The sequence below is a fragment of the Pan troglodytes genome, chromosome 3, assembly GCF_028858775.2.
Source record: "Pan troglodytes isolate AG18354 chromosome 3, NHGRI_mPanTro3-v2.0_pri, whole genome shotgun sequence".
Classification (NCBI taxonomy): domain Eukaryota; kingdom Metazoa; phylum Chordata; class Mammalia; order Primates; family Hominidae; genus Pan; species Pan troglodytes.
This window is the reverse complement of record NC_072401.2, coordinates 89,854,169-89,873,547: the sequence shown is the minus strand read 5'-3', so window position 1 is coordinate 89,873,547 and position 19,379 is coordinate 89,854,169. Positions and strand designations below refer to the sequence as shown.

General features: G+C 39.7%; 1 protein-coding gene across 3 annotated transcripts in view; it reads right to left on the bottom strand.

Annotated features, from left to right (window-relative positions):
• The window catches only part of HERC5 (HECT and RLD domain containing E3 ubiquitin protein ligase 5), a 49,459-nt gene that overhangs the window by 4,050 nt on the left and 26,030 nt on the right, over positions 1-19,379 (bottom strand). Inside the window, exons 14-20 of one of the 3 annotated variants that reach the window (XM_024356171.2) lie at positions 15,887-16,000; positions 14,937-15,047; positions 12,766-12,936; positions 8,945-9,088; positions 7,768-7,934; positions 2,107-2,173; positions 1,113-1,183 (exon numbers count right to left, since the gene is read on the bottom strand). In XM_024356171.2, coding sequence (XP_024211939.1) covers positions 1,113-1,183; positions 2,107-2,173; positions 7,768-7,934; positions 8,945-9,088; positions 12,766-12,936; positions 14,937-15,047; positions 15,887-16,000 — 845 coding nt within the window. The remainder of the gene's footprint in view (positions 1-1,112; positions 1,184-2,106; positions 2,174-7,767; positions 7,935-8,944; positions 9,089-12,765; positions 12,937-14,936; positions 15,048-15,886; positions 16,001-19,379) is intronic. The other 2 variants (XM_054683185.2, XM_024356173.3) reach the window with 2 other exon arrangements.

Sequence of the window (19,379 nt, the reverse complement as noted above, 5' to 3'; positions counted from 1 at the left end):
GGCCGGGCGCAGTGGCTCACGCCTGTAATCCCAGCACTTTGGGAGGCCAAGGTGGGTGGATCATGAGGTCAGGAGATGGAGACCATCCTGGCTAACACGGTGAAACCCTGTCTCTACTAAAAATACAAAAAATTAGTTGGGCGTGGTGGCGGGTGCCTGTAGTCCCAGCTACTCGGGAGGCTGAGGCAGGAGAATCGCTTGAACCCGGGAGGTGGAGGTTGCAGTGAGCCAAGATTGCGCCACTGCACTCCAGCCTGGGTGACAGAGCGAGGTGCCATCTCAAAAGAAAAAAAAAATTCTACAGATAAATAAACTGTGATGTATTCATACAATACACAACTATATAGCTGGAAATGTTATATTTCTTGATCTGGCAGTAATTACATAGGCATGTTTGCTTTGTGAAATTCACTGAACTGTACATTTATGACTTGTGCAATTTTCTGTTATATAGGTTATACTTCAATACAAAGTTTAAAAAAAAAGATTAAGAAATCGTGGAAAAAGATGTGATGTAGGCCAGCATGCTTCCTAGAGATCTCTTTGCCACTCTGACCAACTATCAAGGGAAGGTTCTATAATTCCAAACTCCATGGCTTTAAATGGCATTCCATTAGATGTTGGGAAGTCAAAATATCATAGTAACCTTTTCAACAAATACTTACTATGTGCCTGCAATGTATCAGGCACCACTGTAGACTACTCTAGGTACTGAATATACAGTGGTGAAGAATACATACCAAGTCCCTGCCGCATTCACTATCATTGGAGAAACAATGAGAAATAAATAAGCAAATAAACCCTAAAGGTAGGTAATGTGTGATATGAAAAGAAAAAGCAGAACGAGTGGATAAAGAGGGACAGATGTTGGTGTTGTAATTTTGGACAGGAGGAAATAGAAAGGTCTCTCTGAGAAAGCCATTTCCATTCCTTACCACAATATAAACTCCATGATATATATGTCAAAACACATACAACACACACCAACTTCTCTGCCTTAGTGAAAAATGATTAATGAGAATGAAAAATTAAAGAGCTAAAAGGAATTTTTAGAGCTCAGTAAAATAAAAATAGTACATATACAAACCAACTATTTCATTTTTTGTACCTACTTGTTAGTCTGGTTGACAGTTATGCTACTTCCATTAGGAATTAAGTTTGTGTCATTTCTGTCCCAGTGCACCTGTAACCGCAAATGAACTCAGATAATATCTCCAACATAATTCTGAACAATCTATCATCAATAAAAACACTTTGGAGCATACTTTCTAAAAAGAATGTGTTAAAATGTACATTTTTGTCATAAAAGCTAGCAAGGAATGTACAAACAAAAAATTACACCCTATCACACTGAATAAAAATAAATTTTTTCAAAGCTTGAATTCTCTTATTTTAACTGATCAAATTAAACAAATTAATTGGAAAATTGCTACATCTCAGTATTCACTTCATACAGCATAGACCCAGTATGGTAGATTTACAAAAATGGCCATGAATTCTTCCCATCCTAGTCCTCCTGCCCCTTTGCCTAGTGGCTTTGCAACACTTGCAATCAAGGGGAGAGGCTATCTCTTCAGCCACTGAATCTCGGCATGGCCATGTGAGGTACTTTATTTAGCCAATGGGATCTGACAGAAGCAGAAGCATGTGTGGTGGGGCTTGCTATCGCTTCCTCTCTGTAACCCTAAGGCCACCATGTGAAGAATAAAGACTGCAGTCTTGCTTCAAAAGCCTCAGCTAGCCTATTGGAGAATGAAAGACCACAGGGAACAGAGACAAGCTGTTCCAGCTGATACCCTATAACCCAACCAGCCTGCCAGTGACTGGGCATGTGAGTGACACCACTGTAGACCATCCAGCCTAGCCAAGTCGGGCCAGTTCAGAAACCCACAAAATTGTATTTGTTCTTTTAGGGCACTAGGTTTTAGGGTTGGCTGTTACATAGTAAAATCTAACTGATGCACCTAGATCATGATGAAGAACAATACCTTTTTCACTAATTTATTCAGGTTTTTTTTTTTAAGTAAAAGTTGACATGTTTAGTTAAATATGTAAAGGGTTAATCAGATTAAAACTAATCCGTTATCTGCTTTTATTGTTACTCACATTAAAATGGATGTAAAATACTTCCTCAAAGTTATCACCTTCATCATCCAGAAGTGTTTGCAAATTCCTAAGGAAAAAATAATCTTGCTTTAAAAAAGGTAATAACCATGATCACTAGACACAGCATCTAAAATAAATGTCAAGTGTATAGCTATTCTGAAGGTATGAGGTCAGGTATAGTTCACAGCACCTCTTTCTCTGCATACTGATAGTCTAAACAGGGCCAGACCTCAACTAAACATGTCAAATTTAAGAAGCTTGTCTGCATTTCTGCAGGCTGCCTGCCTGCTTCACAGCTCTTGTTCCTTTACTCTAAATTCCCTACCTAATGATTGTAGGTTTCTATTTAGAAAAGGATTCTAACGTTCACTGATAGTGAATTCATTCAAACTGGTGTTAGCTTTATTGAAGCTTTTGAACTTTACTTACAGAATAGGTCTCATATTAAATTTCAGGTATCAGTAACTCTGAGGTGGGTCAAAGGACCTTCTCTGCACCTCTTGTCCCAATATCATCAAGCTTAAGAAACACCTGAAATTAGACTACCTTAATAATTTCAGGGCATTTGTGAGAATAGAGGTCACATCAAAATGGACAGTAACCAATTTTTAAATTATTTCCATCCTATCATCCTATGATGCTTTATACATGCTTTTGAAATAACACATCTCATTGTATTTGCTCATTCACTCAAATATTTATTCAACAAACATTTAAGTAACCCCTACTATAGCAGGCATAGGGGATGTAGAGTTGAGACTAAGATATTACTGCCAATACTCTGGGACTTGAAGGTGAGGTATGCTGATGGAAGTCTCACCTACAATACAGTGAGGTATGTGCAGCCAGAGAACTATGGAAATCACACAGGTATAGGCTTAAAAGAGCACAGTTAAATTTTTCTGAAGGGATACCTGACATTGGGAAAGGCCTCTGGGATAAGGTGGAATCTGAACTGATTTTTTTTCCCCACTGGGTTTTTAAATTACTGTATTGTGAAGTAACAGACCATGTTTTATTCATTGTGGGTTGTTTTTGTTTTTGTGGGGAAGGCGGTGAACTGTTCTCCAGCTGTGATCCTGTGAAATCGAACAAGTTACCTGCTTCTAAAATACAATGGTAGGCCAGGTACAGTGGCTCATGCCTGTAATCTCAGCAATTTGGGAGGCCGAGGCGGGTGGATCACTTGAGGTCAAGAGTTTGAGACCAGCCTGGCCAACATGACAAAACCTCATCTTTACTAAAAATACAAAAATTAGCCAGGCATGGTGGCATGTGCCAGTAATTCCAGTTACTCAGGAGGCTGAGGGACGAGAATCGCTTGAACCTGGGAGGTGGAGGTTGCAGTGAGCCCAGATTGCACCACTGCACTCCAGCCTGGGCCACAGAGTGAGACTCTGTCTCAAAATAAATAAATTAAATAAAATACAACAGTGGAACAGGCATAGGATAGACATTCCCATTTCAAAAGGGAATAATAGAAATAAGAAAGGGGTAATAGGTCCCAACTAAGTCCAAAACTCAAAATGGCATGCAACATTAAATCTTAAGGCTTGAGAATGATCTTTGACTCAATGTCCCACTTTCAGGACACACTGGGTTTGGGGTTGGGCTCCTAAGTTTCCAGGCAGCCCTACACCCATGACTTTGGTGGGCAAAGCCCACCCCTAGAGGCTCTCACACATTAGTGTTGGGTGCTTTTGATTCTCCCTCAGGCTGGAACTGCACACTGGTGGCTCTTCTGGGGTCTCTAGAGCAGCCTCACTCCCATGACTCCACTAGGCATTGCCTTAGTGGGGGCTCTCTGCAGTTGCCTCAACCCTGTGCCAGTTCTCTGCCTGGACCCCATGGCTCTGTGGAGTATCCTTTGATATCTAGGTGGGAGAAGCCAAGGCCCCACAGCTTGTGCACTCTGTGCCAGCAGAGATGGCACAGCCACTGTGACCACACAACACCTGGGGCCACTGGAGTCACACCTGGGTCAGCTGAGGAGCACTGTGCCAGAATGCAATGAGTAGGGACTTGAGGCAGCGCTGGACATCAAATGTCCAGGTCCTGTGGGCACACAAAGCCACTCTTGACATAGTTCTGTCCTCCAGGCCTTGGCACTCAGGGCCTATGATGGGAGTGACAGCCCCCAATGATCTCTGAAATGCCTTTGGGATCATTCTTCCATTGTCGTGATGAATAGCACCAGGCTTCCACCCATCCACACTAACCTCTTTATTAATAAAAAGAGTCACCTGGCCATACCCTTGGTGCTCTCTTCCAAACACGTTTGCATTCTTTACAACATGGCCAGCCTGAGAATTTCCAAATCTTTAAGTTTGGCATTTTTTCTAATGATAAATTCCACTTTAAATAATTCTCCCTGCTTGCATTTTGGTATAAGCAGTCAAGAAAAGCCATATTGTTCCTTTACCACTTTGCTTACAGATTGCTTCTGCCAAATATCCTATCTCATTGTTAAGAATCTGACTTTCCACAAAACACTAGGATACAACAGAATTCAGCCACATTCTCTGCCACTTTATATAGTAACAAGGAGCACCTCTCCTCCAATTTCCAATGTGTTCCTCACTTCCATCTGAGACCTCATCAGAATTGCCTTTATTGTCTACGTTTCTACTAACATTCTGATCATGACCACTTAGGTAATCTCTAAGAAGACCAAGGCTTTCTCTAGATGTCTCCTCTTCTTCTGAGCCCTTGCCAGAACTGCTCTATAGGGCAATACATGATTTTTCTAGCATGTGCCTCAAAACTCTTCCACTACTTACTAATTACCTAGTTCCAAAGTTGCTTCCAACACCACACTTCTTGGTAGCAATTTCCCTTAGTCCATTTACGCTGCCATAACAAAATACCTTAGACTGGGTAATCTATAAATAGAAATTTATTGCTCACAGTTCTGGAGGCTTGGAAGTACAAGATCAAAGTGCCAGCAGATTCGGTGTCTGAATCTAAAGGGAATAGGTGACGACCCATTCCTTTTCAATGGTGTCCTCTGTGTCCTCTCATGGTGGAAGGGGCGAACAGGCTCCCTTGGGCCTCTTTCATAGGGGAATGAATTCTACTCATGAGGGCTCCACACTGGGGATGAGGCTTCAAAATATGAATTTTGTGGGGGACACATTCAGACCCTGACAGCACCTTCCCTTTTGCATTTTCCTAACACCCTCTTGATGAACAGAGAAGTTCTTTAATCTTATTGCAGTTAAATGTATTAAATCTTTTCTTTACTGTTGGTACACTGCATGTCTTGTTTAAGAAATCTCAAAGGTGAGAAAGATCATTCTCCTGTATTTTCATGATTTTTGCATTTAATATCTAAATCCTTCATCCACATGGAGGTGATTATCATGTATGGCATAAGACAAAGATCTACTTTCATTTTTTTCCCCAGATATATATCATTTTTTTCCAGTTCCATTTATTGAGTAGTACTGCTATTCCCCTTGATCAAATATGTCACCTCTAATAAAGTTCCACATAGGCATGGGTCCATTTCTGAGCTCTATCTTCTGTTCTATTGGAAAACCTGCACCAATATCATACATCATACTGTCCTGACTAATACAGCTTTCTAATAATTCTTGATAGCTGACAGACCAAGTTCTCCATCCTTATTTGCCTTAAGAATTATTTCTGGCTATTCTTGACCCTTTGTTCATCCATATAAATTTTAGAACCAGGTTGTGAAGTTTAATAAAAAGCCTCCTGGGATTAAAATTGAGTTTTACTGAACACAGAGATCACTGGTTCTCAAAATGTGAGCCAGACCAGCAATTCTTGGGAATCCTTGGGCCTTTACAGAGTTCATGAAGTCAAAACTATTTTCATAACATTATTAAGATGTTATTTGCCTATTTTCACATTCTGCTGTGGGTAAACAGAAGAGTTTTCATGAGGCTATATGATATTGTGGAATGCTCTGCTAACAGATATTTGTGTATTCCTGTGTTTAAAATATTTAATTTCTAATCCCGTAAATATTGACAGATGTAACCAACCTAACTAAAAGCGCTTTGGAGTCCTCAATATTTTTAAGAGAATCTTAAGACCTAAAAGTTTGAGAAACAATGATACAAATTTAAAGATCTTTTAGTTCATGTACTTTGTTAATTATCAGTCTTTTGAGGCATAATTATTATTTAGGTTATCTTCGATGTTTCCAGTAAAATAATAATGACAAATTTATCTCCTTCTTTCTAAATCTTGTGCTTTTGATTTTTTTTTTCCTTGTCTTATTAGTACAGTTAGTATAAACGATTAATAGACTCTGGAGCCAGACTGTGTTCAGATCATCGTTCTGCCATTATGGGGCCTTGAGCAAGTTACCTAATCTTTCTGTGTTTTAGTTTCTGAACCTGTAAAAGAGGGATGATAATAATACTAGAATCATATTACTGTTCTTATTCTTTTTTTTAATTGAGACAGGGTCTTCTACTGTCGCCCAGGCTGGAGTGCAGTGGTATGATCACGGCTCACTGCAGCTTCGACCTCCTGAGCTCAATCTATCCACCTGCCTCAGCCTTCTGAGGTGTGCCTCCTGGCATGTGCCACCATGCCCAGCTAATTTTTGTTGTTTTTGTTTGTTTGTTTTTGTAGAGATGAGGTCTCGCAGTGTTGGTCAGGCAGGTCTCAAACTCCTGGGCTCAGGCAAGCCACTTGCCTCAGCCTCCCCTCAGTGCTGGGATTACAGGGATAAGCCATCATGCCTGGTCTGTTCTTACTCTTTGAAAATAAAAATCTCTGTAGTATTCCATTTGCATAAGTATACCAAAAATATATCATTCCCTTAGTGAAGGACATTTAGGGAGTCTTTATATTATAAACTATAAATACAGTATATATTACTATACACTGATCCTTGCATGGTTGTGTATTTCTGAAAGTTAAATGTCTAGAAGTAGAATTGTTGAGTTGAAAAGGCAAATATGTTTTGATTTTGCTAAGTCCTGCCACACTGTTCTCTGAAAAGGAGTACCAATTTATATTTCCACGAATAATACCTGAAATTAAAATGAAAGTTTTCAAGCCCTTGCTAATACTATATAGCATCAACACTTCAAACCACTGTCAACTTGAAGTATAAATTAGCCTCTCACGTTAATATGCATTCTATGAGCACTGGTGAGATTGAAGACATTTTTATTTAGGAAGCATTTCTATTGCTTCTTTGCCAGGTTGCCTTCTTGGATACTTTGTGAATATTTCTTATGGATGTGTAGGAATGCTTTACACAGCAGGGATATTAAAACCCTTTTACTGTTGCCATTTTTTGGTGAGGTGGTGGCTTGTCTTTTAACTTAGAAATACGTTTCCATTTTAAAGGTGATGACATGAAACAACATTTAACATAAATATCACTAGCAGATTTTGCACCAAGGTGTAACCTGTGCTCTGTGCATGACTGTTCCTACACAGAAAAAGTTGAAAGATTAATGCAAACATTGAAGACTAGTTATGGGAATAATCAACACTTCCTAATTTTAGAAAACGAAATTATCATCCAACAATTCTTGTCAAAGTTAAAACTGGTCTAAAGTACCTAAAATGCTGCTGTTGAACATGGAAATATTATGAAGCGTGTGTACTTAAATATTTGCCTAAATATATGTTAGAAAGGGTCCTTTCTCAGGAACTATGTTTACTTACTTTCCCAAATCAGGACTGAGTTCTTTCAAGTCTTCCAATGATGGCATTTGGTCCAAAAGTTTCTTAAACAGTGCCAGTGGGAAAGGGAGGTTGGCAACATTGCAATTGAACAGGGAAAGTCCACACAGAACCCCAAAAAAGAAGTATCTTTTCTTCTCAAATTTAGGCTGAAAAGCGAAAAAAAAAATCTTACAGTATTATGAGTTTTTACCAGTACAATGAAATATTTATATTAAATAAATCTTTGTTTCTCTTTCATAAAATCAAATCTCAAATTGAAAAATTTAAAGCCTGAGATAAGAATGTTTAGGGTTTATATTAGGTTGGTGCAAAAGTAATTGCAGGTTTTGCCATTAAAAGTAAAGGCAAAACCTGCAATTACTTTTGCACCAACCTAATATTTGGTCATTAAGTCAATTTAAATCCCTGCCACTCTCACGCTTGTAATCCCAGAACTTTGGGAGGTCAAGGTGGACAGATAACCTGAGGTCAGGAGTTTGAGACCAGCCTGGCCAAACTGGTGAAACCCCATCTCTACAAAAAATACAAAAACTACCCAGGTGTGTTGGCGGGAGCCTGTAATCCCAGTTATTGTAATCCCGCCAGGCTGAGGCGGGAGAATGGCTTGAGCCTGGGAGGCGGAGGTTGCAGTGAGTTAAGATCATGGCACTGCACTCCAGCCTGGGTGACAGAGTGAGATTCTGTCTCAAAAATAAAGCAAAACAAAACAAACAAACAAATAAAAAACCAAATAAATCCCTGCCACAGTTTTGGTTCCTAAAAGCATACCAGCAATAAAAATACATTAGGTTCAGTAATCCTTATAAACTCGTTTTCACAATTTCTTTCCACAGCCTTTGTCTTCAAATTCATTAGGAAAACAGAACTGACACAAAGAATGAGTACCTAAAAAAGAGAGGGTTCCTTTTTAATCCATGCATTATATAAATGATCAAAAAATATATTGCTTGAGTTCGATGTGAACAGACATGGGAACCCAGGAAAAGGAAACTCCATTTTAAAGAAAATAATCACCTTATTAGAATTATACATTATCTCCATAATTACATCAATACTCCTCTTCTAACATGAAATAGTCTAGACAAACTAATTTTCTATGGTATATGGTGTACTTTTTCTGTCGCAAAATACCTTAAGCAAAGAAGAGGGAACTTACCTTGACAGGAAACCACATGCAGGAAGCCCCTTCAGGATACATGAACATCCCATATTCCGGCTGGATCATCTCTGCAAACAGACAGTAGAAGAACTCTTTCTTGACTCCTCCGAGGTCATACCCAATTTCTCCACTAAATGAAACCTGAGGAAACAGAGCAAATAATACATCACTTCCAGGGCTCTATATTGCTATATATGAAGTCTCATTTAATAATAGTAAATAGCTAACATTAATTGTGGACCCAAGTATTTGGAAGGCACTGAGGTAAGTATCCTACTTATATTATCATATTTAATCTCTACATTAATTCTATGAGATAATGAGGCCTTGAGAATTTAAATAACTTTTCTAAGTTTATACAATAGTCAGGTGGTGCAGCCTAGTTTTTTTGTTTTGTTTTGTTTTTTGAGATGGAGTCTCACTCTGTTGTCTAGGCTGGAGTGCAGTGGTCTGATCTCGGCTCACTGCAACCTCCGCCTCCTGGGCTTAAGCGATTCTCCTGCCTCAGCCCCCAGAGTAGCTGGGATTACAGATATGCACCACCACGCCTGGCTAATTTTTTTGTATTTTAAGTAGAGACGGGGTTTCACTGTGTTGGCCAGGCTGCTCTTGAACTCCTGACCTCAAGTGATCCACCCACCTCAGCCTCCCAAAGCGCTGAGATTACAGCCATGAGCCACCACACCCGGCCTACAGCCTAAATTTAATCCTTTATCAGTCAAACCCCAGAGCCTAAAGTTTTTACCACTTTAGGTAAAAGTTTTACCTAAATTGACCTCAACTGGCATCACTATTATAGTCACCAGATCCAAGTATAATAAAAATAAACAGAAAGAAATCATAAAAATTGGCCGGGTGTGGTGGCTCACACCTGTAATGCCAGCACTTTGGGAGGCCAAGGTGGGCGGATCATGTGAGGTCAGGAGTTCGTGACCAGTCTGGCCAACATGGTGAAACCCCGTCTCTACTAAAAATACAAAAATTAGCTGGGTGTGGTGATGCATACCTGTAATCCCAGCTACTCAGGAGGCTGAGGCAGGAGACTCACTTGAACCCGGGAGATGAAGGTTGCCATGAGCCAAGGTCGCACCACTGCTCTCCAGCCTGGGCAACAGAGTGAGACTCTGTCTCAAAAATAAATAAATAAATAATAAAAATCAGGATATTCAAAAAACCAGAGCACACATAAGGTGTTTGCTGAAGTGGCTGTTTGCTCCCTGAGGAGGCTGCACCCCTACTGCTGACACCAATCCCTCCCAAGAGGATGCTATCATAACCCGTCTTTGCTCCTTCAGTTACCCCTCCATTCCTGCCTTTTCCTGGAATCCTTCACTTCCATTCACAAACATGTTAAGGTCCCCCTTAACCTTAAAAGGAAAAAAAAAATCCCAACACATTGTCTCCAATACAAACACGGGCTCCTTCTACTCTTGCCAAACTTCAGAGATATACGCCAACTTCCAAACCCACTTCTCCACTTAAATGGGTCTCTCCAAGAAGAACAAGAACTGTAAATCCCCAAGCTCCAAGGACTTTTTCTCATATCTCATCTCCTTGATTTCGTTAACTCATTTTCCACTTCTGATCATGTCCTTTTTCTTGACACAATCTTCTCCCTTGCTTTCTCCTATGAAGCACTCTTCACGGTTTTATTTCTCTCTCCTTTTTCCTGCTGGCTTAATTTCTAGAAACAGAATTGCAGACAGTTCTATCCTAACACTTCTGTCCTTTCTCTCTGTTCTTTCCCTGGATGCTCATTTTCTCCTTAAACTTTGTTTACCACCCATACGTATTTAACCTTCAGATTCAGTGCATTTTCTCTCCTGATTGACAGTCACTTCCAACGGCCTGTTCAACATTTCTACCCAGATGTTATACTAGCATCCCCAGAAATCTCCTCTTACCAGTTTATTTATTTAGATGCTGCCTCTTCCATTCCTCTTGGTGAAATAGTGAAATATTAAAAATCTTTGTAGCAAGACCAGGTGTCAAACCCTTCCCCCTCTTCTTACTAAGGACAAGCTGCCCGACCTCATAAAACCTCAGTTTTCCCACAAGATTATCAGAAAGATTACAGGGGTCATACATGTAAAATGCCTCACACAGAGCCTGCAAATGGTAAATGCTGAGTGTTACCTGAATTTAAAAACTGAATGAACAATATATAAAAGTGGAACTCAAATAATCGAGTGGACGGACTGGCAAAGCATAGAATCACATAACGAGTCCATTAGAGTTATACAATTATCTGTGTGCAAAAATACACGGAAATGCCAACTCTAACTGCAATATATATATTTTTTTCCTTGAGACAGAATCTTGCTCTGTCGCCCAGGCTAGAGTGCAGTGGGGTAATCTTGGCTCACTGCAACCTCCACCTCCTGGGTTCAAGCGATTCTCATTGCCTCAGCCTCCCAAGCAGCTGGGATTACAGGCGCCCGCCACCACACCCAACTAATTTTTGTATTTTTAGTAGAGATGGGGTTTCACCATGCTGGTCAGGTTGGTTTCGAACTCCTGACCTCAGGTGATCTGCCCACCTCGGTCTCCTAAAGTGCTAGGATTACAGGCATGAGCCACTGTGTCTGGGTGCAATATGCTTTTAAATCGGTATCTTGAGACTTAGTAAAGTCAATCTTTCTTTAATCTGAGTAGGAGAAGTGATAAACTAGGGTCCCCAATCAAAAATACTCCATTTACTAAATATTATCAGGCCAATCTTTATCCGTCTTCATTAAGCAGAAAGTCTAGTGCTTAATGGCCAGGCCCAAATCCTCTGATGCTTATCAGTTGGGTTACTCTTGGATAAGTTACCTAATAGTTCTGTACCTCAGTTTCCCCATCTGTAAAATGAGGGGAAAAACAGAATCTGCCACATAATGTTGTTGAAAGGGTTAAAAAATTAGGTATAAGGCACTTAAAACAGTTCTTGCCACAAGGACAGCACTCAAAAGATCTACTGGTCATTATGATTCAGTATCAAATATTTACTAATAAGACAAATTATATGGTAATTAAACAAAAAATCAGTTAAAGATCTTCCGAACATGGTCAAATCTACAATTATACCCCAAAATAACTGTAGGATTTAAAGAGAAAATTCTCTTTTCTACAAAGCAATTTAGGTTATTATTTTTGTTTTTTTTGAGACAGAGTCTCGCTCCGTCACCCAGGCCAGAGTGCAGTGGCATGATCTCGGCTCACTGCAACCTCTGCTTCCTGGGTTCAAGTGATTCTCATGTTTCACCCTCCCGAGTAGCTGGGATTACAGGCGCCCACCACCACACACGGTTCATTTTTGTATTTTTAGTAGAGACAGGGTTTCACCATGTTGACCAGGCTGGTCTCGAACTCCTGACCTCAGGTGATCCACCTGCTTCAGCATCCCAAAGCGCCGGGATTACAGGTGTGAGTCACCATGCCTGTCCCAATTTAGGTTATTGCATAAGAACAAAAACAACCCCTTAATTCTCCTCTATGCTAACCATCTCACTGAAACCCTTCAAGGGTGGTGCTAGCCAGGCTAGGCCAGACCTCAGAAGGGACTGGACCTCTTAGGGCCAACACTGAACTATCTACCTGAGCAGGGTGTGGGGAGAACAACCACTTTGCCTGCTGCTCCTTAGCCCAAACATACTGAGTGAGTGCCCACAGCTATCACCCAAAACTCAAAGGCAACTAGGGAATCAGAGGAACCCTAAAATAAACAACCTCTGTGGCAAAGGAAGATAACTTCCTCTCTATGAAACCCTTTGCTACATTCTTTTATGTTTTTCTTTTCTCGGCAGCAAAAACATTAAGTGAGAATTATACCTTACCCATAACTCTTTCCTCAGGTCTTCATTCTCAAATTGACTTAACTGATTCAAAACATCCTCAATCAAGTGATTCCTTCTGACTGTTAGATCAAACGTGGGCCTCAAAGCGAATTCAGACTCTCCTTCTTCCTCAATTGCTGCCGACCTAAGATAAGCTTTATGTTTTTTACCCTAGGAAAACAGAAACAGAAATATTACACTTCATTTTACCATTGGCCCTCTCTAAGTAAAAATTTGGAAAGCAGAATAAACTGGTTCTGCTTATAAGTGCAGGTCACATTTATGAAAAGAACCTTATATGCACCACTGAAGATAAATGATAACATCAGTATTTAGTCTCAGTGAAGAGGAAACAAGGGACCTGAAGAATCAAAGCCTTTGTGGAGCCAAGCTGGATGAGCAAGTAAGTTACCAACTGCAGGTTTTAAAGGACCACTTTCTCCTATACACACAATTATTAATGCTTAAGATACCAAAGCTACTTATTAACAGGCTAAGAGATGTATTGGTATCCACTGAAACAGTGCACTGCAACATGATGCTCTCTCATTCCGAAGAGAACTTCAGATGTTTAGAAAGCAAACAGGCTGCAGGAAAAAAAATCCAGGTTATGAGAGATGTCACCAAAGAGCCTACTCCAGGAAAAAAAAAAACCAAGACAAGAGATTTTAAGGGAGAATTTACCTAAGAAGTTAATTGAAGAGAGACAAGCAGGGAGAGAGAGTGGGAGAGACAGACAGACAGACAGAATGTCCATTCTGAAACCAAATAGCAATTTTAGGTCATTAAAGTCTATGGTTCAGGGCCAGGCACGGTGGCTCACGCCTGTTAATCCCAGCACTTTGGGAGGCTGAGGCGGGCGGATCACTTGAGGTCAGGAGTTTGAGACCAGCCTGGCCAACATGGTGAAACCCTGTCTCTGCTAAAAATACAAAAATTAGCTGGGTGTGGCGGCGGGTGCCTGTAATCCCAGCTACTCGGGAGGCTGAGTCAGGAGAATCGCTTGAACCCAAGAAGTGGAGGTTGCAGTGAGCCAAGATCATGCCACTGCACTCCAGTCTGGGCAACAGAGGGAGACTCTCTCTCAAAAAAAAAAAAAAAGAAAGAAAGAAAAAAAAAAAGTCTATGCTTTTAGCAGAAAAAGGAGTAGTCAAATATTACTTCTACGAAATTATCTCTGGAACCTTGTTTAAAATCAGGAGAGAATAGGTTATAAGAGCTGAAGCAAAACAAAGTTCTTTTATCTTTTTTTCTTTGATTTCTCTTTGTTAAATATTTCATTACAGTCATACTCAGAACTCATAAATCAATTTCCCATTTTTATTATGGTAAATGCATTATATGAAACTAACTGCTTTAAGTATGTATAATATATTTGAATATTATACATACATATAACATATGTCTGCATATGTAAAAGTGATAATAATACCCAACCCTTTGGGTACTTTGTGTGAGGCAGTTTTAAATGCTTTACCTATATTAACAAATTTAATCATTATAAAATTGCAATGAGGCAGGGATTATCTGATACAATTCCGTGGGAATTTTCAATTGCCCAATTTTACTACTTTGGTGGTAAAATATTTTGTTAACGGTTGATAAAATATCCATCCACTTTGCTGGATACATCTACAAACATAACCACCTCAGCTAGTAACAGTACCGTACATAGAAAAGGGAGGAATCTGTACAAACCTCTTTTATGGCACCATCACAGAGTAGTAGCCATTTATTGGGCTCCTAATTTCAGGAATCCTCAGCCACTTCTATTCCTGCTACCGTATCTTTTCATTAGATTGTGCCTCCTTACATAGGTGCTAGTCAAGCCCAAGTCTGTTATACCTAATCAAGCCCAAGTTTGTTATACCTCTTTGAGTACTATTCAGAAGACTACAGGCTGCCACTGCCAACTTCAGGTAAAAACCCGACAACTAGGCCAGTTGTCCAAGCTCCATCCCTTGCTACCAAGGCCCTAATTTGCCTTAAGGTGAAGATGATTCAAATTATGACAGTCTGCCTTGCCGTCTTCATTAGAGTATAAGCTCCTTGAATGCCACAACCATTGGTTTCACTTGTAGGTGGTTCTCTTATCACCCCCAAAATACTGCATGATTAAGAAGGCGCTTAGCATGTGATTTATGCTAATGAAGACAAATAGGCATACATACCTCTATTTTTAAAAGTGTGTCTGTATGTAGTAGTTTAATTTTCGACAAATTATTAAAGATAAATGGAAAGTGACTGAATATGACACAGCATTGTACATTTTCTGAAGTGTCCTAAAAATGGAAATGACAATAATTCTGATAAGTTAAAGGACAGAGAAACCTTACACTTTACCTCATAGCCTTACATCCCTGATGGTTTAAGGTCTCAGTACTTCCAACAAAAGCAATCCAAATTACTGGTCCATAGTACCAGTAGTAGAAAATGTGTTTTATATGTATCAATGAAAGGTATATAAAGAGAATGTTTAGTGCCCATTTAATTTAGCAATTAATTATAAACTTTGGATGCTTTCCCAAAGAGTCTGTTCTGCTGAAACCTGAGTTTCTACCATGTGAATAAGCTCAGTTGCATTTGATAAACGGAGAATGATATAACATGGGTAGCTGGTTAGCTCATACATGAATTTTGCTGGACAAGACTTGATGTGCTAGAAGGAGAATTATAACCTTCAGAGAAAGGAAGAAACACTTCGGGTCAACTGCTACCTTGGCAGCAGGAGCCCTTCAACTGTATTTTCAGAAAATAAAAAAGGAGTGCTTACACCCAAGACACTCTACCCACAGGGTCTTGGCTCTTGGCTCCTGATGAGTCTCACTGCCTTGTATGACCACTTTAAGGGTATCAGAGCTCCACTAGTCCTTCTCTAATTACAGTATAGACAGATTTCTACCCTTTCCTTTTTGTGCATTTTTCATACTCCCATAGTCATCTCCCAAGGTGTCAATCACTTTTCTGCTGGAACTCTAACTGCAAAATTGCATAGATTTTGAGGAGTCTTAACGTTTCCCACAAGTCCTGCTATTTCTATTGTGCAATTTTGCAGAGGACAAGAAATGCCTGTATTAACTCACTGATTATCAATTTCCCCCTTTAAACATGCTATACCTACCACAGTCATTTTCCACAAGTACCTTCTGCATACTTCTACAAAAAAATTGAGACGGTGCAAGAGTTCGTCTACTTGGAAAATACTTTCAGGTAGTTGACATTTCACCTGGTTTACCTTAAATAAAATATGACTTGTGAAAAAGTTTTATATTTAAAGACAATTTTGCTTAATAGCTGTTAATTAGATTATCAGATTAAATTATAAATGAAACACTCTTATAATGACCAGAATAAAATTCTATCCAATTCCTCCACTGCCAGAGCCCCAAATTTTCATGAACATAAAGAATATCTAAGATTTAAGAGTAGAGATTGATGATGTAATGATAAACCTCTAGTTATTTTTAATTCATAAGAAAATTTTAAAGAACTTTCAATAGAAAGAAAAAAAAAACAATGCAATATCCCAAAGTACTCTGGGGTCCAGTTCTTCATGTCTTAGTCTTTAGGACTTAATAATATACCACTTATAGACATTCACTCTGCTGAGGCATTTGTGGAACATTCCCCTACCGAGAGGAAATTTTCCAACCCTCCATCCCATATGATATGATCAGGGTTATTATGACAGACACATGAACACCCTGGCATGTCGTGAAGACAATGAATAATAATGACACTAGACACTTCAGACATTAGTGACTGTTAGTATTTGACTTGGATGGGCGTTATCCTGAAATAAATTACTCTCAGGTGGTCTTCTAAAAACTCATCTTGGCTATATGCACTGAAACCATGTGTCTAGAATGTTCTTATTGACTCTCGTCCAGACCTCAAATATTCCAGGCCTCCCAGTACTACTACCCAAAGTCTGGTGAGACTGTTTCACCCTGTAACTATGGCCCTCTGGATCTGATGATCTTGGCCTTACATTTATCATTATTAGCCTTAAGATCTCCAGAGTCACAGAAAAAGTGGGTACTTCATCTTCATGGTTCCTGGTGGCCTCCTGCTGAGGTGGGGAGCCTGACAAATATAAAATATTCTGATATTATCTATTACGGTCAAAGGACAAAGCGGGATCCCCTGAAGATTTCTTTTGTTGCTGCTTCAATATTTCTTGTGATTCTCCTTGTAGGTGGCAAAAGCTTGTTAGACTATACCTTCCCAGAGCTCTTCAATAAATTTCTCATTTTTTCAAAACACAAATTATTTTTCATTAACCTTTCCCTTTTGTAAAAAAAAAACCTTTAAAAATTGTTGAAAATAGCCATTGTTTTTCAATAGTATGGCAGATTTTTTTCTTCAGCAGTATGATATATTAGGTACCCTGATCCACCGAAAACACCTAGAAATACAGGAAAAGCTGTAACAAACATGTTTAAAGGTGTTACTGATTTTTTAGGTAGATATGGAATAATCAGGTCAAAAACTAAATGAAAGTGGCATTTGCCTTGAGAGCATCTGCCCAACCTGGTGAATGTAAACTTCAATTTTCAATGGTTGGGGCTTTGGGGAAAGGAGGCAAAGCCTAGACTGTTCAAATTAGGGAGTCCATAGGAGAAGTTATCCCCACAAGTCTGAGACCCAAAAGGGTTAAACCATCAGGTAAGGATGAACTAGAAATGAATAAGCTCTTTCCTCCACTGCCATATCAATCACTCCACCTCCACCTTGACCCCAGGACCACAAGGCAAACTGTTCCAAGTTCAAATGGTGCTGAGTTGGGGAAAAATTATCCCCTATAGGATCTGTAATTACAAAAGAGCTCTCCTTCAACTTTGCCACCAAATTCTAAAAAGCTTCAAGCCAAAAATGTAAAGTACTATCAAACTGGTGGTATCTCTAGGAGCCTGGCAGAAGAAAATTCTCTGCGAAGAAACCCAGCCCTCAAGTAATTCCAAAAGATAAAGTTCCAAGGAAAACAGACAGCTCTCACACATACACAAATCACAAAATACATGAGCATAAAGACATCAGGAGGAAGATTCAGCAGAAACTGACCTGCAAAGACTTCAGATACCTGAGTTATAAGGCATATATATTCAGATAAATAAAAGGAAAATGTGAAAAGAATGAAGAAATTATAAATAATGAGCAAGAAACTAAATTTAAAGAACAAATTCGAGTATCTAGAAATGAAAAACATTACTACTTGAAATAAAAACTTAAAAGGTAGTATTAATAGCAACCAAAATATCTGAAAAGAGAATTCATGAACTGGAAGATAGGGCTGAAGAAATACCATCCAGAATGGGGTACAGAGAGACAATGAGACGGAAAATATGACAGAAAGCTTAAGGGACATGCCAAATAGACTGAAAAAGTCTAACATGTCAATAACTGGAATTTCAAAAAAGAGAGTCAATATTCATTTAGATTTAAAATGTGGAACAATTTCTAAAAGGAGGGAAATATCCTTAACCTACAAAGGTTATTTTCAAAAACCTAATAGAAGGCCAGGCGCAGTGGCTCATGCCTGTAATCCCAGCACTTTGGGAGGCCAAGGTGGGAAAATCACTTGAGGTCAGGAGTTGGGAGACCAGCCTGGGCAATGTGGTGAAACCCCATCTCTACAAAAAACTCAAAAATTAGCCGAGTGGGGTGGCATGTGCCTATATTCCTGGCTACTCAGGAAGCTGAGGCACGATGATAGCTTGAACCCAGGAGGCAGAGGCTGCAGTAAGCCAAGATCGTGCCACTGCACTCCAGCCTGAGCAACAGGATGAGACTCTGTCTCAGGAAAAAAAAAAAAAAAAAGCCTATAGAGCCGGTGTGGTGGCTTACCCGGGTAATCCTTGCACTTCGGGAGACCAAGGCCCAGGTGGAGAATCACTTGAGGCCAGGAGCTCAAGACCAGCCTGAGCAACATAGTTAGGCCCTGTCTCTCCAAAAATGAAACAATTAGCTGGGCATGGTGGTGTATGCCTATAGTCCCAGCTACTCAGGAGGCTGAGGTAGGAGAATCACTTGAGCCCAGGAGTTCAAGGCTGCAGTGAGCCATGATTGCACCACTGCACTCCAGCCTGGGCAGAGTGAGACTCCAACTCAAAACAACAACAACAACAACAAACCCCTATAAGTAAATGATACTAAAAGCATTTCCTTTGGAAACTAAGAATAGTCCATGAAAAAAAATTTCCTTTAAAATCACAAATAAGTATCCACTGTTCCCCCACTTCTATTTAACATCATATTAGAAGCCCTACCTAGAGCAAGACAAAGGAAAATAATAAAACGTATATGGACTGGAAAAAGAAAACATAAATAATTCAAACGAATCTATAAGTAAATACTAGATATAACATGAGAATTTGGCAAATTTGCTGAATATAAGAATCACTATTCAGGCCAGGTGCAGTGGCTCACACCTGTAATCCCAGCACTTTGGGAGGCAGAGCCAGGCAGATCACTTTAGGCCAGGAGTTCAAGACCAGCCCGGCCAACATGGTGAAACCTCGTCTCTACAAAAAATACAAAAATTAGCCAGGCATGGTGGTGCACGCCTGTAATCCCAGGTACTTGGGAATACAGCCCTAGGACCATGGTTCTTG